The 14,502-nt window shown below is 42.6% G+C and overlaps 1 protein-coding gene across 2 annotated transcripts in view; it reads left to right on the plus strand.

Moving 5' to 3' along the window:
• Window positions 1–594: 594 nt before the first annotated feature.
• The window catches only part of LOC146649245 (inactive tyrosine-protein kinase transmembrane receptor ROR1-like), a 146,001-nt gene continuing 132,093 nt past the window's right edge, over window positions 595–14,502 (plus strand). For both annotated transcript variants that reach the window (XM_085385728.1, XM_085385729.1), the window contains exon 1: window positions 595–1,040. In XM_085385728.1, the coding sequence (XP_085241854.1) occupies window positions 935–1,040 (106 nt within the window). In that variant the 5' untranslated portion in view covers window positions 595–934. The remainder of the gene's footprint in view (window positions 1,041–14,502) is intronic.

Here is a 14,502-nt window from a genome sequence, read left to right on the forward strand (position 1 = left end):
GTCAGATTAAAAAGGAAAAAGCAACTGGTAGACTTTGATTTGATGTTCTCAAGAAAATATGACTTCTGGATCCAGGGAATCTGTTTACACGTGGCTTAGAGGGAATGCTGTCTTCTTTTAATTGTTGATTTTTGTTTATTAATTGCTATACTTTATTTATCTGGAAAAGCCCCAAATTGTACATAACAAATATAAAATGGGTCAATATATAAAACTATGCAACCAATATGCAAATTTTAAAAAAAGAACAACAAATACGTTCGTTTTTTAAGTTTATAGGATGCACTTTATAGTTCGATATAAACAGCTGTAGATATAAATTCAGTTGTCGTGAATTTTACGGCAGAGATTTGAATCACTGATCTCTTCTATTAAGCGTTTTAGTGATTGAAGTAAAGCAGGAAGCACAAATGCGGGGTCTCCATCTAAAAACTGAATACTCCTCAGATATTTCACTCACAGATAAAAAAAAAACACACGAGGTAGACTCTGACCGCCCTCCGGACAGTTCCTGTAGTGCACGCACGATGGCGACACTTGGCTAATCAGAGCCATGTGGCTTCTGTGGGCACAACTTCTCCCGATGAAGTTTGCTGGAAGGATTGCGCTCAGTCGGAGAGGGAGAGAGAGACAGACTGAGAGGAGGCAAAGCGGAGCTGGGCTTGAGCGAAGAGGAAAGGCACAGAAGCCAGGACAGACGGAGACAGCTTTCTTCAAGAAGCACCAATTTGTTTTCATCCTAGGGAGAGTTTTGGTGGGCTTTGAAAAAACTGCTGAAACGACCTAGAACTGATCAAAACGCCGAGCTTAGAGTGGTTATTATTATTATTGTTGGGGTTATATTACTTTTTTTTGTAGGGGGACGGACTCGAAATTGATTATTGTGTGTGGTGGATGTGAAAAGCGTGGAAAGGTTTAACACACAACCGAAGGAATGTATCTAAACCGGGCAGCGGCGAACCAGCGACTCTGGAGATGTCCACCATGCGCGCTCTGGATCGCCCTGCTCCTCCAAAGTGTCCTGGACCTGAGCGCGTCTGGTGAGTCTCCCAAAACTTTTTTTCCTTAGCCTTCACTTCTAAAAGCATCCATTTTCCTACTCTCCTCTGCTGACATTCAACTTTCTAATCTGTCAGTCTTGACGAAAAACTCCTGCAAGGGCTTCCAACATGTTCCCAACGCGCTCCGCTGCGGCGTTGCGCTTCTTTTATTTTAACGTGCTGTAAAGACGGTTCAAGCCATCCATCCCCATGTTTACATTTTGCTTGTATATTTTAGGCCGACTTTTTGTCTGTGGCTCCTGAAATCATCTGTTAAGTGACCCCATACTGCCGGCCATCGTTCAGCCTCTCTTCTCATGCAAATGATCTTTGGTTTTTTAGATTATCGTCCCATTGTCATTCTGAAGGCTCGGCACGGGGAAATACTCCACAACAGTGGCGGACAATAGGGGGGCTCTTAACGAGTCAGCTGGATGCCCATTGTGCCCACTCTAACCACGCCCCTCAAAAATCTGAGCGTTAAAGATAAGGAATGTGTGAAGGCTTATTTAAAAGGCAAACAACCACTGCATGTAGTGTTAGGTTTGGTTGATGGCGGGAGGGGTTATCGCTGATGAAGGCAGTAAGATGGGGATGCATGCATGGGCTCCAGAAGCCTGTGGCCTCTTGGAAACAGGATTCGGTTTACGTATACGTGTATCCTTCAACACAGACATTTAAATAACTCTTTATTATAGTTTATTTGTGTGTCCGGACTCTCTCACTGCAGTTTGCACTGCACAGAGCCATGTGTGCCTGTGCAGTGCTGGCATCTTAAAGTTAAAGATGACCTGATAGCAAATGCGAGTGGCCTGTGGCTGATTCCCATAAGTGTGATTGAACTGAGTTTGAATTGAGTTTGAATTGTTTACGAAGCTGCTCCTGGAAGGCATTTTCCTCCTTTGTCCTGGCTTTTAAGTGTTTATAGTGTATGAAACAATCCTCCCCATCCAGACCAGTGGTGATGAATTGTCTCCGGAAAGTTTTTCGGGGTTTGCTTGGATTATCCCCGTCCTCCATAAATGCCTTTTCAACTGTTATTTACAGTGAAGGTGTGCAGCATTTCCTGTATTGGGCGTCAAGCATTTCACCAAGGCCTGTCTTTTTTCTCTCTTTCTCTTTCCTCTCTGTATCCTCAGTCCTCTCTTTTTTTTGCTCTGAGGCAGAGAGGAATGTTAATTCACATTACTTAAGTGGATGAGTTAGCTATAACTTATTCCTCAAATGGAGTTTAATGGTTGAATATGAAGTGGAGAGGAGCCAAACCCCCTGATCCTTTAGGTACTTCATATCTGGAAAGAGACAAGTGGAAATGACTGTGTTTCCCACCCACCCACATACGATCCAGAGGGAAAATACTCTGAAAATTAATTTTGAAATACTAATACTGTTTTCCATGAAGAAAACTCCCATGGCACCCTCTTCAACTAATATCATCTATAAACAAAAAAAGCTTCAGAATCCTTTTCTCCCAGAGATAATCGGCAGCTGCTGCTTCCAGTGACTTTCATTCTGATTTTCTCTCTCCATTTAAATGAATGTCACTTTATGATGAAACTTACTGGTGTGCTGCACATTAATGACACTCATTTGCAAGCTTTTTTTTATCCCTTAATCACAGCAGCTCCAGGATATGTTTGTGGACAATGCTGTCTTTTTCGGCAGAGTCAGAGAGGAACAACAGTGCGGTTTCACTGTAATCAAATGTTAAGACAATAATTCCGGACAAAGTGATCAGGGGCTGTACTGTGGTTGCAACGGAGCAAACGGGACAAAGAGGAATCTTTAAAGTGTGGTCGTTGTTGTCTTTATTTGCCGCCGTCTGGTGCGCTGGGCAGGCTGTGTGCTTCCATTGAAGAGGTCGGAGGTCACAAGTCTGTCACTGTAGTTTAAATGCGAGCATTTCCAGGAAAGGTCAGGCGTTTCCCCGGCCGCAGGGAAGGATTTTGTTTTATATGGTGGACATGCAAAAGGGTGTGCCAATTAGTGGTTAAAAATCTGTGCACCCTTTCAGAAAACATTTTAAACCTAAGGAAATACTTTCTTCATTTGCAGGATTAGAAAATGTCAGTTAATGTACACCATTGGCTGATTGTAGGAAATTTGATGATTTTCCCCGTGCATTCCCTCTACTTGCCAAAAGCAGTTTAGGCATCACTATCAGCCCTCAGGGTGCTAAAACCAACAGATCGTGAGATTTTATTCTTATAGGCACTGCTTCACTTGTAAATCACAAATGTTACTGCCATGCATTTGTGCAGAGTGGGGGACAAAAAAAAAGGCCACCTAAAGTTTAACAGGGCTTTTTATTTTTTGTCCAAACATGATTTTATTTTATTTTTTTATTTATTTTTGCTGTGCCAGCAGGGCTTTTTTTTGTTTGAATCACCTGAGTTTGAACCCAGGTGGAACCGCGTGGAAATCAGATTTCAGCTAAAAGCAGCCATGCTAAAAAGTCCCACCTTTTTATTTAAACATGGAGATAAGCACTGCATGTTCATCTGTCGGCTCAGTGATAATCTTATGACAAATTCCTAAAACCAAATGGACAAAAAATGTTTTAAATCCATGTAAACTGTGTAAATGTTCCTGAATGTGGGACATTCACCTCTGGGCATGAAAAGGTCCAGTGCAGGGCAGGGACTATGGGAAATGTGTTTAGAATTGCATTTAGCCGTTTAAAAACACTTGGGAAGGCTATAAATCATGCCGGGTGGAACTGACGCGGTACAGTTTTCAGTGGGACACACTGTTGACAATAAAGGCACTTCACCCCTGGAAAATCCAATTGGTCTTACAGGCTGAGTGTGTAGGAGCTTGTCCTGGTGCGTCTGCCACTGACATGCCTATCTGGACTGTTTTATGTCTCCTGGTGTTTTCTTAGACTCTTATTTGGGGGAACAGACCACATGAAGTGAAAAAGAAAGCTCAGAATTTGTGGTTTCGTTTCTTTTATGAGGACTTGTTAAAAATTTTACATATCAGCCACTCCTTCTGCTGATTTTTATTTTGTATTTTTTAAGCTGCGCAGTGCATGTGATGGCACGTTTCTCACTTTGAGAGTGCCTATTTCAAATTATTCAGCGTTTTATCCAGATGCTCTGGCAAATGTTTGGCTCGGTCTCGAGTGGTACATCTCTTTAAGATCGATGACCCGGCCGCGTCTAAAACTCCACTCCTCCGCTCTTGACATTGCACATTACACTAAGTCAGGCATCAACTGCCGAGGATCTCTAAAAGCTTTTGGCAGACGCAAAAGAATGTGGCAGGAAGCGTGTGTGTGAAAGAGATGTATGTCTTTTTTTTTAAACACACACACACACACACACACACACACACACACACACACACACACACACACACACACACACACACACACACACACACACACACACACACACACATCTACATATTTTGAGACAGCTTGACTCAGTTCTGAGTGTGCGAAACTGGGAGAAAAAGCATAGACGTTAATTTAATCAGCACACGGCTGTAAATCATAAGCTTAAACTCTGTTTTATGTCACTGATTTAAAGCGCCGGTGTGTAAACTATGTCGTGCACTGGCAATTACCTACTTCCCACTCGTTATTAGGCACATGTGTTTGCCGAGGCTCGGCGTGCCTCAGTGCTGCCACGGGGCAAACTGTTTTGGAGAATATTGTGTGATAATTGTTTAAATGATGTAGAGCCAGCAGGTAATTTGCTTCCAAATGATAATAAAAAGGTTCAAGATATCAAATGACTCTTTGAGTGCAACTTTTTTGGTTGTTTTTTTCCCCCTAATAAGACCCACAATTGCAGTATTCACATAATAGGAGATTCAGAAGAACTTTCCTTATGTTGCTTGGCTGGAATGTCCTGATAATATGCTGTCAGTAGTTGGGTTGTCAAAGGAATTTTTTTAAAAAGGAGAGCTAGATTTGAGTTTCCTTTCTTTTGTATATCTGCTCTGCCAAGTGAGGCAAAAGCCTTTTTTTTGTGAACGACGAGAAGTGTAAATTTCCTGCATTTGCGCAATACTGGCAGAAACCAAAAAAAAGAGAGAAAGAAAAATGCTCCCATTTCCACAAATCGGACTCAGTGGAGCGGGGTGGTGTTTTAGTGGCAAGGTTTTCCTTGGAGAGGCAGCGTTTAATCAGAGGCTAAAAGCGCTGCACTCAGATCCTCTTTGGAGACGTTTGATAAAGTTTCTGCCACTACAAACTGTAGCCAAGCGTGAAAACCTTTTTCCTGCAATTTACTGTCTGCACAGGAGGTCAGCCTGTTAGAAAGGAAAAAACCTCTACAGGGTTCAGGGAACTGCGGTCTGGATTAAGAAAAAAGGAGAAACAACATCGGTTCAGGCTTTGGTGCTGCAGTTGAGGAGCCAGTGTGTAGATGGCACTTGAATGATTTTAGCAGAGTGAGAGTCTAGACTGAGCGTTCTCCAGAGCAGAGCATTAATTGGCCATATTTTCCCGCTCCCGCCGACTGACCTGTACCGTATACGTCCAACCGCAAATGAACTTGCTTTCTATACCTTCCATTTGATACTTTCTGTGTTGATGTCTTTTGGCTGCTGCCTGGAAGACAAATTACTCCTGCCACATTAAAAAAAGAAAAGAAAAAAAAGCTCTGTGCTGTATTTTATACACACAACACAATGAGTCCTTTGCTGCAGTTGTAAGGTAGGCTTTAAGAGAGAGACCGTGCTGATGACAAAGTGACACTTTAATGAGTCTAATGGAATAAGCCACACATACTGCATATCAATTTTCCATACGGACTTGGCACGGTTTCGCGTTGTGGACCGTGGGGAAAGGGTGCTGCTTTAAAGAGCTCTAAATGTCACTGAAGCCCCACTCCTTGTTCGAGTTTTATCAAATTACTGCTTTGCAAGTGTCCTTCACAGCTCGTGCTTAATATGTGGAGATCATGCTACATTTCATTTAATAAGGGGTTCGGATGAAACATGGCTTTTTAAACTCTCCTGTATGTGCCAGAGTAAATCTTTTTAAGCCCTGTTTGTCTAGCATTAAGGACTTGAGAAACTCCTACTGGAAGCAGACGGGCAGATCTCAGTTCAGCCACAATTAAATCTTTGTACAACACCAGGCTCCCACCAAGGGGATGAAATACCCCCAATTTAATGGGCGTCACTGCCAAAAAAAAATCAATATTTGTTTTCCATGAAAGATATGTTCACTTTATGGATTATTAAGAGAGATGGCACTGTCATATTTGTGTGCAAAACTAGAAATATGCGTGTCGTTTCTTCACAGCTGTTTAAGTATAGGGTTTGGCATTCTCTTTTAATCTGCTATTTTGTTTCTGCATTCAATTAGTAATATGTTAGTCCATAACACTTAAGTCTGAGATAACCTTTCTATGGCTAAAGCTTCAAAATCCAAAGAATACAAAGATCTAAAAGAGAGAAATGCAGAAAGTCATCAGAGTTGTGATGCTTTAACCACACAATGTGCAGCATTTTGCACTAAATCAACTCATCATCTGGTCACAGCAGCTGGACCGAAGGCCTCAGACCCACATCTGTGGTAGCTGCATACTTCCACTTGGGGGCAGTGTCAAAAATATGTGGAACAACTGATTATGGGTGACACAGTTGTCCATATTTGTGGGTCCTTTAACATTTAACTTGTGTCTCAGAGAAGACAGATGCCACATACACAGACTTTTTCACTGATTTCTCCTCGGTGGTTCTACGACCTTTATTTGTTGTTGTTTTTTTCATTCTTCCTCTTTGTGGTGGACACAACTTGGATAATTCCCTTTCCTGTTTAGGCCTACTTGTTGAGCGCTTGACTTACGCACAGCATAATGTCTGTTTAGCTGCTTGGAGGACTGCACACAAGCCTCTGTGTAGGTTGATTGCCGTGATCTTTTTCTCTCTGTGTGTTAGGGTTAACCAGCCTGAGGAGGAGTGTTCACTTTGATAGGTGACACTGGAGGAATGGTCAAAAGCATTAAACAAGTACTAGGGCTGAACGATTATGGAAAATAATCTAATTGCGATTTTTTGCCCCAATATTGCGATTGCGATGCGATATGCGATTATTTTTTAAGGTCTTTGTCTTCTGTATTATTAAACAAAGACAAGCAATACATCATATAGTATGGCCAATACTATATTACATTAATTTTAAACTGTTCTTTCCTGGAAGACAGACCTCTGTTATGATGACATGAGGTGATGCATGAATTGATGACTGACATTTTTATTTAACTTCTTCAATCACAACAGTATATTTGAACATACACAATAGTTTATTTTTAGCTTACAAACATCTGAGCATAAAGTGCTGACAAGGAACCCTGGTGTAAACATTAAAATGAAAGTCAGTACAATGTGCAGATTGCAGAAATATACATAAAAAAAATCAGTGGCTTTACCACACTCAGTTTTTCGACATCTGTGAACTACTAGACAGTCATTCAATTAAAAAATAATATAAAATAAATAAAACTAATAAATAAAAAATACACACATCTTACTGATCTCTGCAGTCAGTAACATTACACATAAAGTGCAAACATAATAGCAATTGTATAAACACACACACAAACACGCCTTTAAAGTTTAAAGGCGTGAAATTGGACGGTCTAGTTCTGATTAGCGTCACCGCTGTCTCGGTGGAGTTTAATAAACTCGGCCGTCTGCTTCTTGCTATCTAAAATATAACCAGACACTGGTGTAAATTCTCGACTGTCTCATACTTCTGTTTAATAAGTTTTCTGTTTGACGTTTAGTCAGCTGTGTGAAAACCAAGGAGGAACCCACCGGGGGATTAATAAAGTTTTATTTTATCTAATCTAATAACTTTAATCTCAGCCAAACCAATTTACTCACGAACAAACAAAACACTGAAAAAAGCCCAACAATAACATTTTTAGGTTGTCTAAGTGACTTATATATTACGTTTAACCCGAGCAGCGAAACTCCGCGGTGATCTGAAAATGATGTGCCGGGAGTTGTGCCGTTCTCGGCCGCATCAGTAACCCTCGAGCTCCCGGCTAGCTGTCGAGCTGGTGGGTAGCAGACGTCTCTGAAAACGTCGAAGCACTTTTGCAAATATGGGATATCTTGATAAACCGAGCAGATATTTGATGTTTACACAACTACTTTCTCGCCTGAAAATATGTTAAAAGTTTATTTTGTGACCCAGAAAGATTAGTATGAGTAATTTTAAAACTTAGTAGCGGCCGCCATTGCTGGAAACTGGAGTTTGGCTGGGCCGCGCTATGAATTCTGGGATATGGTAGTAATTTGGACAGCCTTCGGCGCGTCGCTGTGACGTAATCGGTCTACAAATGCGGCCTCAGGAGGATGCAGCCCATGAATTTGGACATGTCCAGAGTATAATCGCAGCCTTTGCGGTTAGAAAATTGCACTTGATCATGTCGCGATATTATTGCAAATGCGATATATCGTTCAGCCCTAACAAGTACACAGTGTTCGTGGTCGCAGATGATCTGCATTCTTTAGAAAAGCCTTGCCTATCATTGCATGTTTTCATGGGGACACACAGACGTTTTTTCCCCGCATGATGAGAATCAGAAAATAGTCAACCCCTCTGCTACCTTTCAAAACCATCAGCATGACATCAAAACTCATTGGCACTGTTCCTATCTGGCTGGCAATCACATGCTAATGCTTTTAATTTTCTTTTCTGTACTTTCTCACTTTCCTGGCTGTGTCCTCTCTCTCTTTCTCAAACACACACTGTCTCTTTTGCCCCCTCTCCTTCTCTTCAGTTTCTGAGTGGCTCCTCAACTTTTTCTCCTTTCTTTGCCTGGCTGACTGACATGCTGCTCTTGGCTGAGCTGCTTGTGTTTACTCAACAATAACTGAGAGCAGGGTGGCTCCACAGCAGTTCCTACGCTCTTCAGGGAAACAAAGATAACGACTCGTGCAGGCTTTCTGGCAGGATTGTTTGCCAGTACGCGGCTTCTCATACTAGAGCTGAGATGGAGCGGCATCTTGTGCTGTCAGCTGACGCAAAAACACTTCATTCTTTCAAATGATTCATTGCAGCCATGGCGAGATCATGAGAGGGATCTTTAGCCAGATTTTTCCGTAGTCAACGCAACTCTTGATGCGTCTTTGAGGCTCTGTGGGTAATCTTTTCAGAACGCAGTGGTTATGCGGCAAAAAAAGCACTGGACCATCAGCTCCACAGTGGCATTTGTATAAACTTATCACTCCGCAGTTATTAATAGAACCGTATCACATGCGTTTTTCTCACAATTTCCAAAATCATTCCCAGCAGATCCTTCGCTCAAATCTTTATTTTTCTTACTTTTTCTCTCTCTCTCATTTTTTTTCATGCCTCTGGAGCGAAGCCGTAGCACACGCCGAAAGTGCTCGGCATATAGACTTCAGCCTGCTTGCAAAATACTTAAACCAGACACATTTGGGCTTCAGGAAATTTGATTTTACGGGGCATCGTATGATTTGTGTTCGGCTTGAATAAACTGTGTGCTTCCTTGTTGAATGTGTCTGTTTAGGCTCTCGTGCAGCCACTCAGGAGGTTTTTATGTTTGTATAAGATGCAGAGAGAAGTGTTTTCCTGTGTCTTTGGCCTGTCATTGCTTTGTGATTACATTTAGTGGCCACAGAAACTGTAATCCCGTCGTTGCCAAAAGCTGAAGCATTTTTCCCTTTTGGGGATTAAAAAGGTTTTTAGTGTAAAGCTGCCAGTTTAACAAGTCGATTTGGCCACTAAACAGGTTTAGGGATCTGCTAAAACAACACTAAGCTCCTTTCACTTTATTTATGTGTTTTGTTTGTTATTGGGGAATAAAAATGCTCCAATCAGCAGGCTTTGAGCTCTCAAACTGACTGAAAGAGAAACACATTTCTGCCATACTGGCTTCTCTTTATTGGCTCCCTGTTAATTGCAGAATTTAATTCAAAAGCCTTCTCCTTACAAACAAGGTCTTGAATCAAGCCCCATCATATCTTAAAGACCTCTAGCATATCACCTCCCTGAGCCTTTTTCTGTTTGAGGTTTATTCCTGTTAAAAGGGAGTTTTTCCTTCCCACCGTCGCCAAATGCTTGCTCATAGGTTTCATTCTAGTATTGCAGGATCTTAACCATACAATGTCAAGTTCCTTGAAGCAATTATTGTTGAGATTTGGAACTATACAAATAAAACGAAATTGAATTGAACTTACTTTGCCACTATTTCCATCTTATTCCACCTCTATATTCTATGGATATATTGGTATTGCAATGTAACTCAATTAATGCAATATATATAAAAACAATACAGTACAGAAGGAAAGGAAAGTCAGTCATTTAGAAACATTGTCAGCACCTGGTTGGTTCAGCAGAGGATCGACTCTGAGCGCTGTCGGCAGCACATCTGGCAGAGTGTGTGAAACACATTGGCGGAAAGTGCCAAAATATCAGCATTTGAATTTTTTACACCCAAAACATCCATCTGGCTCTAGTGTGAAGACTTTTGGTCCATACATATATTAAAGAAATACAATCCAACTTAACTAAACAAGTAGGGGGTAATATTACTAAATCCAGCGTGTTTTCAGTGCAGCGTAGTCACCTTCAGCAAATGTCTTTGTATTAGCATTAGTGGAGACATGGCCTTAGTGTGTTTGTTTAACCAAAGCCTCGTCACCTTGTTCTCCGTGCAGGCGCCCTGTTTAACCAGCAGCCAGTGTTTACCCAGCCACTTGATTCACACAAAAAGACTCGAGAGAGGCTGCGCCTTGAAGTGGCAGCACAGTCCCGTTGTCCGACTGATCTCGCACATTTTTTTCCATTAGGCTGACAAACGGCGCCAAGTCAGCATTTTGTGGTAAAAACAGGTCTGTTTGCATGTGCGGCCTGTGAATTGTGACACCAGATTTCAGGGGCAAAATTTAGATGCAAGCACGCAACTATAAATCTAACAGTGACTTAGCATGAATAGAGGGGGAAAAGGCACAAATGACCATAAGAAATTTGACTTAAATGGAAATCCCCTTTCTATCCATTCTAATCCTGTGTCGACCGCATTCACCGAGGAATCTGGAGTTAAAGGTCTCATTTGGATGTGAGTCTGAAATGCAGTCACTGCAGTTAAATGCCCATCTACCAAACCACTGCTGCCCAGGCATCTGGCTGATTTAGCACCACCAGGAAGCTGCTGTCCCTGTGCGGTCAAGTCTTCTGTCATTGATCGGATTTGGTGAAAGAGGAAAAATGTTCAACGATGCAGATTTGAAAAAAATTCTCACTTTAAGATTCTAATTTTCCACTTTGTCTTTTACTCAAGAAACCTGGTGGTAGCATGATTTTAGCAGATTATGGCATGCTTAACTCTTAAGAGTTTGGGCAAGCCTTCAAAGATCCCTTTATTGTGGTGAGGAATAGCTGTTACCATACTCATATCCCTTTTGGCTTGATGGCCTCACTATAAGGCAACTTTTTTTCCCTCCAAGGTGAAAAGTTATTGATTCCTTTGTTGCCTAACTATCCAGAGTGTGTCTCTGTTTTGTAGCAAATGAGTGAAAATAACAGCAGGACCGAAGGTTATGTGCTTCTGACTGTCCGGATGCATTAACCAGAGCTTAGAATGATGGAGGCAGTCCTGTGTTTGAAGTCTGAGCGGCCCGTGGGTTTCGTGGTCAGATCTGCAGGAATGCTTATGAAAGAAAATCCGGTACAGTCATGGAGCAGGAATCTCTTTGTTTTAAAAGTGACAAAATGTATGTTATCTCCTCCACTTCTCTTCCTTTTGTGTTCGCTCAACTCGTGTTTGTATCGAACCTGGCATAAGCTGGAGAGGGATCTCGTCAGCTGGCTCGCTCCTGACCAGGAATTCATACATTTATCCTGTGGGACGCCGAATGCTTTTCTTTTTTTCCCCCATCCGTCTTTGAGGCGAATAAAAAATGATGGGGAGTGTTGAGGGGAAAATTCAATTTACCCATTAAAGCTGTCCTCCTGTTTTTCATATTTCTGCTTTGAACGGTTGTTTTACTTCCCGGTAGATGTTTATCAAAGCTGACGCCGACTTGGAAGCAACCCCACTTTAAGGTTATGTGCTGGTACGGCTGTGTCCCGCATGCCAGCAGTCTTCTCACACCTAGCTCTGCTCTCTTTTCCTGTCTCTCTATACATCTGTCTCCGTCTTCCCTCTAAGTCTCTAACCCCTGCTTGTCTTCAGAGAGCATTGATTTCAGCAGGGCAGGAAATGAAACTACATTGCCCTGTGACTCCCAGCAGGAGAGAAGGGACCTGGGGAGGGAAAGAGGAAGAGGTTCATGAAGCAAAAGGAGTCCAAAACTAGTGGAGGTTTTTTTTCTCTCTGCAGAAAGGGATTAAAAGATTTAAAGCACGAGGAGGTGAGTGAGGATCGGGATGGAACTGTCTCGGCACGGAGAAATCTGAGCAGGCTACGAATGTTATTGAGACGGGAAAATATTTTCCTAGAGGTGTTTGACTGACAGCAGGCTTAAATTTACTCCCAGCTAAGTCCTATCAGTCAAGAATCTGAATGATCCGACCCGTTAAACTGAAACAAACAGCCTCCGAGCAGCAATGTCGGAAGGGGTAGGGGCCTTCGTAGAAAGAGGAGCAGAGGCCTTCACGATCTTTGAAAACTCCTGACCTTCATCCCTCCACCAGAAGTCAGTGCTCTTCTCCACAAGAGGGGCCTATATAAGAGGCTTAGGCCCTTGTGATCCCACTGCCTGTTTGTCTAACCTCTGCGTGGCTGCCTCAGCAGCACTAAGCTTTGCCCGCAAAGAGCTCATTACCTCTCAGCCCTCTATCTCAACTTCATTGAGCCATTGTAGCAGTTGGAACACAGGTTTAAGTGCTCCTGATTATGAACGTCGTTAAACCCTTTACACTAAAATATGATGTGATCTCATGCCATGTCAGCACTTGTGTCTTAAAAAAAACAAAAAACAAAAAGCCAACCAAGGATTAAATTTGGAATTGTTGAGCAATGCATGGAGGCGGCATTATTTCCTACCAGAGCAAAAAACAGATTCCCAGCATTTCACCGTCCCGCAGCAAGCTCTAATGGCACATAAAACCTGTCATGTCGTTGCAACCATAATTGGAGCAAAGAAGAGATGGCACAGCGTCAGCATCTTTCCAGACGTTTACCCACGGCCCCCGGTGCGCTTAAATAGAATATTTATTGGCCTTTTCATTGAAATGTACAGCTGTTTATACCGTGCATGCATTGTGTAATGATGTTTTGCAACGAGGCTCTCGGCCCGTCGCTGTAGATGTATGCAGACCTCTATAGTTAAACAGGGGAAAGATATATTGAGACATCTCTGCTGTGGACATTGGAGCTTATTATTTCTGACGTGCCCGGCTGGCGTGCTGATCTTAAACGGGCCGGCGCTGATAATTTGGATCGAGACAGATCGCCGCAGTGGTGATTCACGACTGTTTGAGTGGGAGTTTTAAACAGTAATGGATTCGGTTTAGAAGTTTCCCCTCCTGGTACCGTTCAACAGTTTGGACAACTCATGGCAGGGACTTGCGATGGAGTTTGGCAGACCAACGTCTTGTCTAAACCCTCCTTCTCCTCCTTCAGTTTTCTCCTACTCTTTGTCAGCATCTTAATGCCCCCAGCCCCCCCCCCCCCGATACTTATTAAGATTTCCAAAGCAGACAGTTTGCTGTGAAAACTGTCTAAGATATAGTTATTTCAGATCTGGAATGTGTTCTGCTCTCCTCACTTTTTATTTTCATTTCTTTTCAATCCTCTGTGTCCTCAGTCAGACGGCGGTGACCCACTGCCCCCCACCCTCCTCCTCACTGCCCTCGCTTTGCACTCCCTGGGATTTGTTAGTCCATTTACCCTTTAATTCAAACCTGATTTAACTCCAGCCAGCTGGCTAGCTTAACCCCCCCCCCCTCCCCCCACCAACACTCATGACGGCCCTGAGCAGGAGTGGACATTGTGTTTTTGTCTCGATATGTGTTCTTGCGTGCATGGAGAGCACACGGCCCCTCCAAACATTGAATTTCCAGGCAACTGAGCGCCCCTTTATGATCGCTGCAAACAGCCGACACTCTTCCACTCATTTTGGTCATAAAAAACAGCGTTCCACTGATGGCCAAATGACGTCTGTGTGATCGCGCTTCCCCGAGTCGTGACAAACAGAAGATTTAGTGCATCAGAGTCCTTACTGTTGCTCACAAGTGCAAAAAGCCGATGTCTCTGCACTTGATAAATGGGCTCTTTGATTTCTGTTAGATCTGTTTGATACTTTTGCTGAACTGCATTAGGCTGAAACATGTTAGGCACATCAAAACAAGATAACCAGAGTGCACTTGGACCGAGTTGAAGGGTAGGACTATGGCGAGGTGATATATTTAGAAATGGCCTCTGTGCTTGCTGTAGACCTGCGAGTTTATTTAAGGAAGCTGGAATTTTCCTGCCAGCTGCCCTTCCATGTTTAATTGGGACAAATAGCTCATTGCTAA

This window comes from Rhamphochromis longiceps, linkage group LG17, assembly GCF_057381845.1.
Source record: "Rhamphochromis longiceps isolate RC_006_pf linkage group LG17, R_longiceps_female_GT1.1, whole genome shotgun sequence".
Classification (NCBI taxonomy): Eukaryota; Metazoa; Chordata; class Actinopteri; order Cichliformes; family Cichlidae; genus Rhamphochromis; species Rhamphochromis longiceps.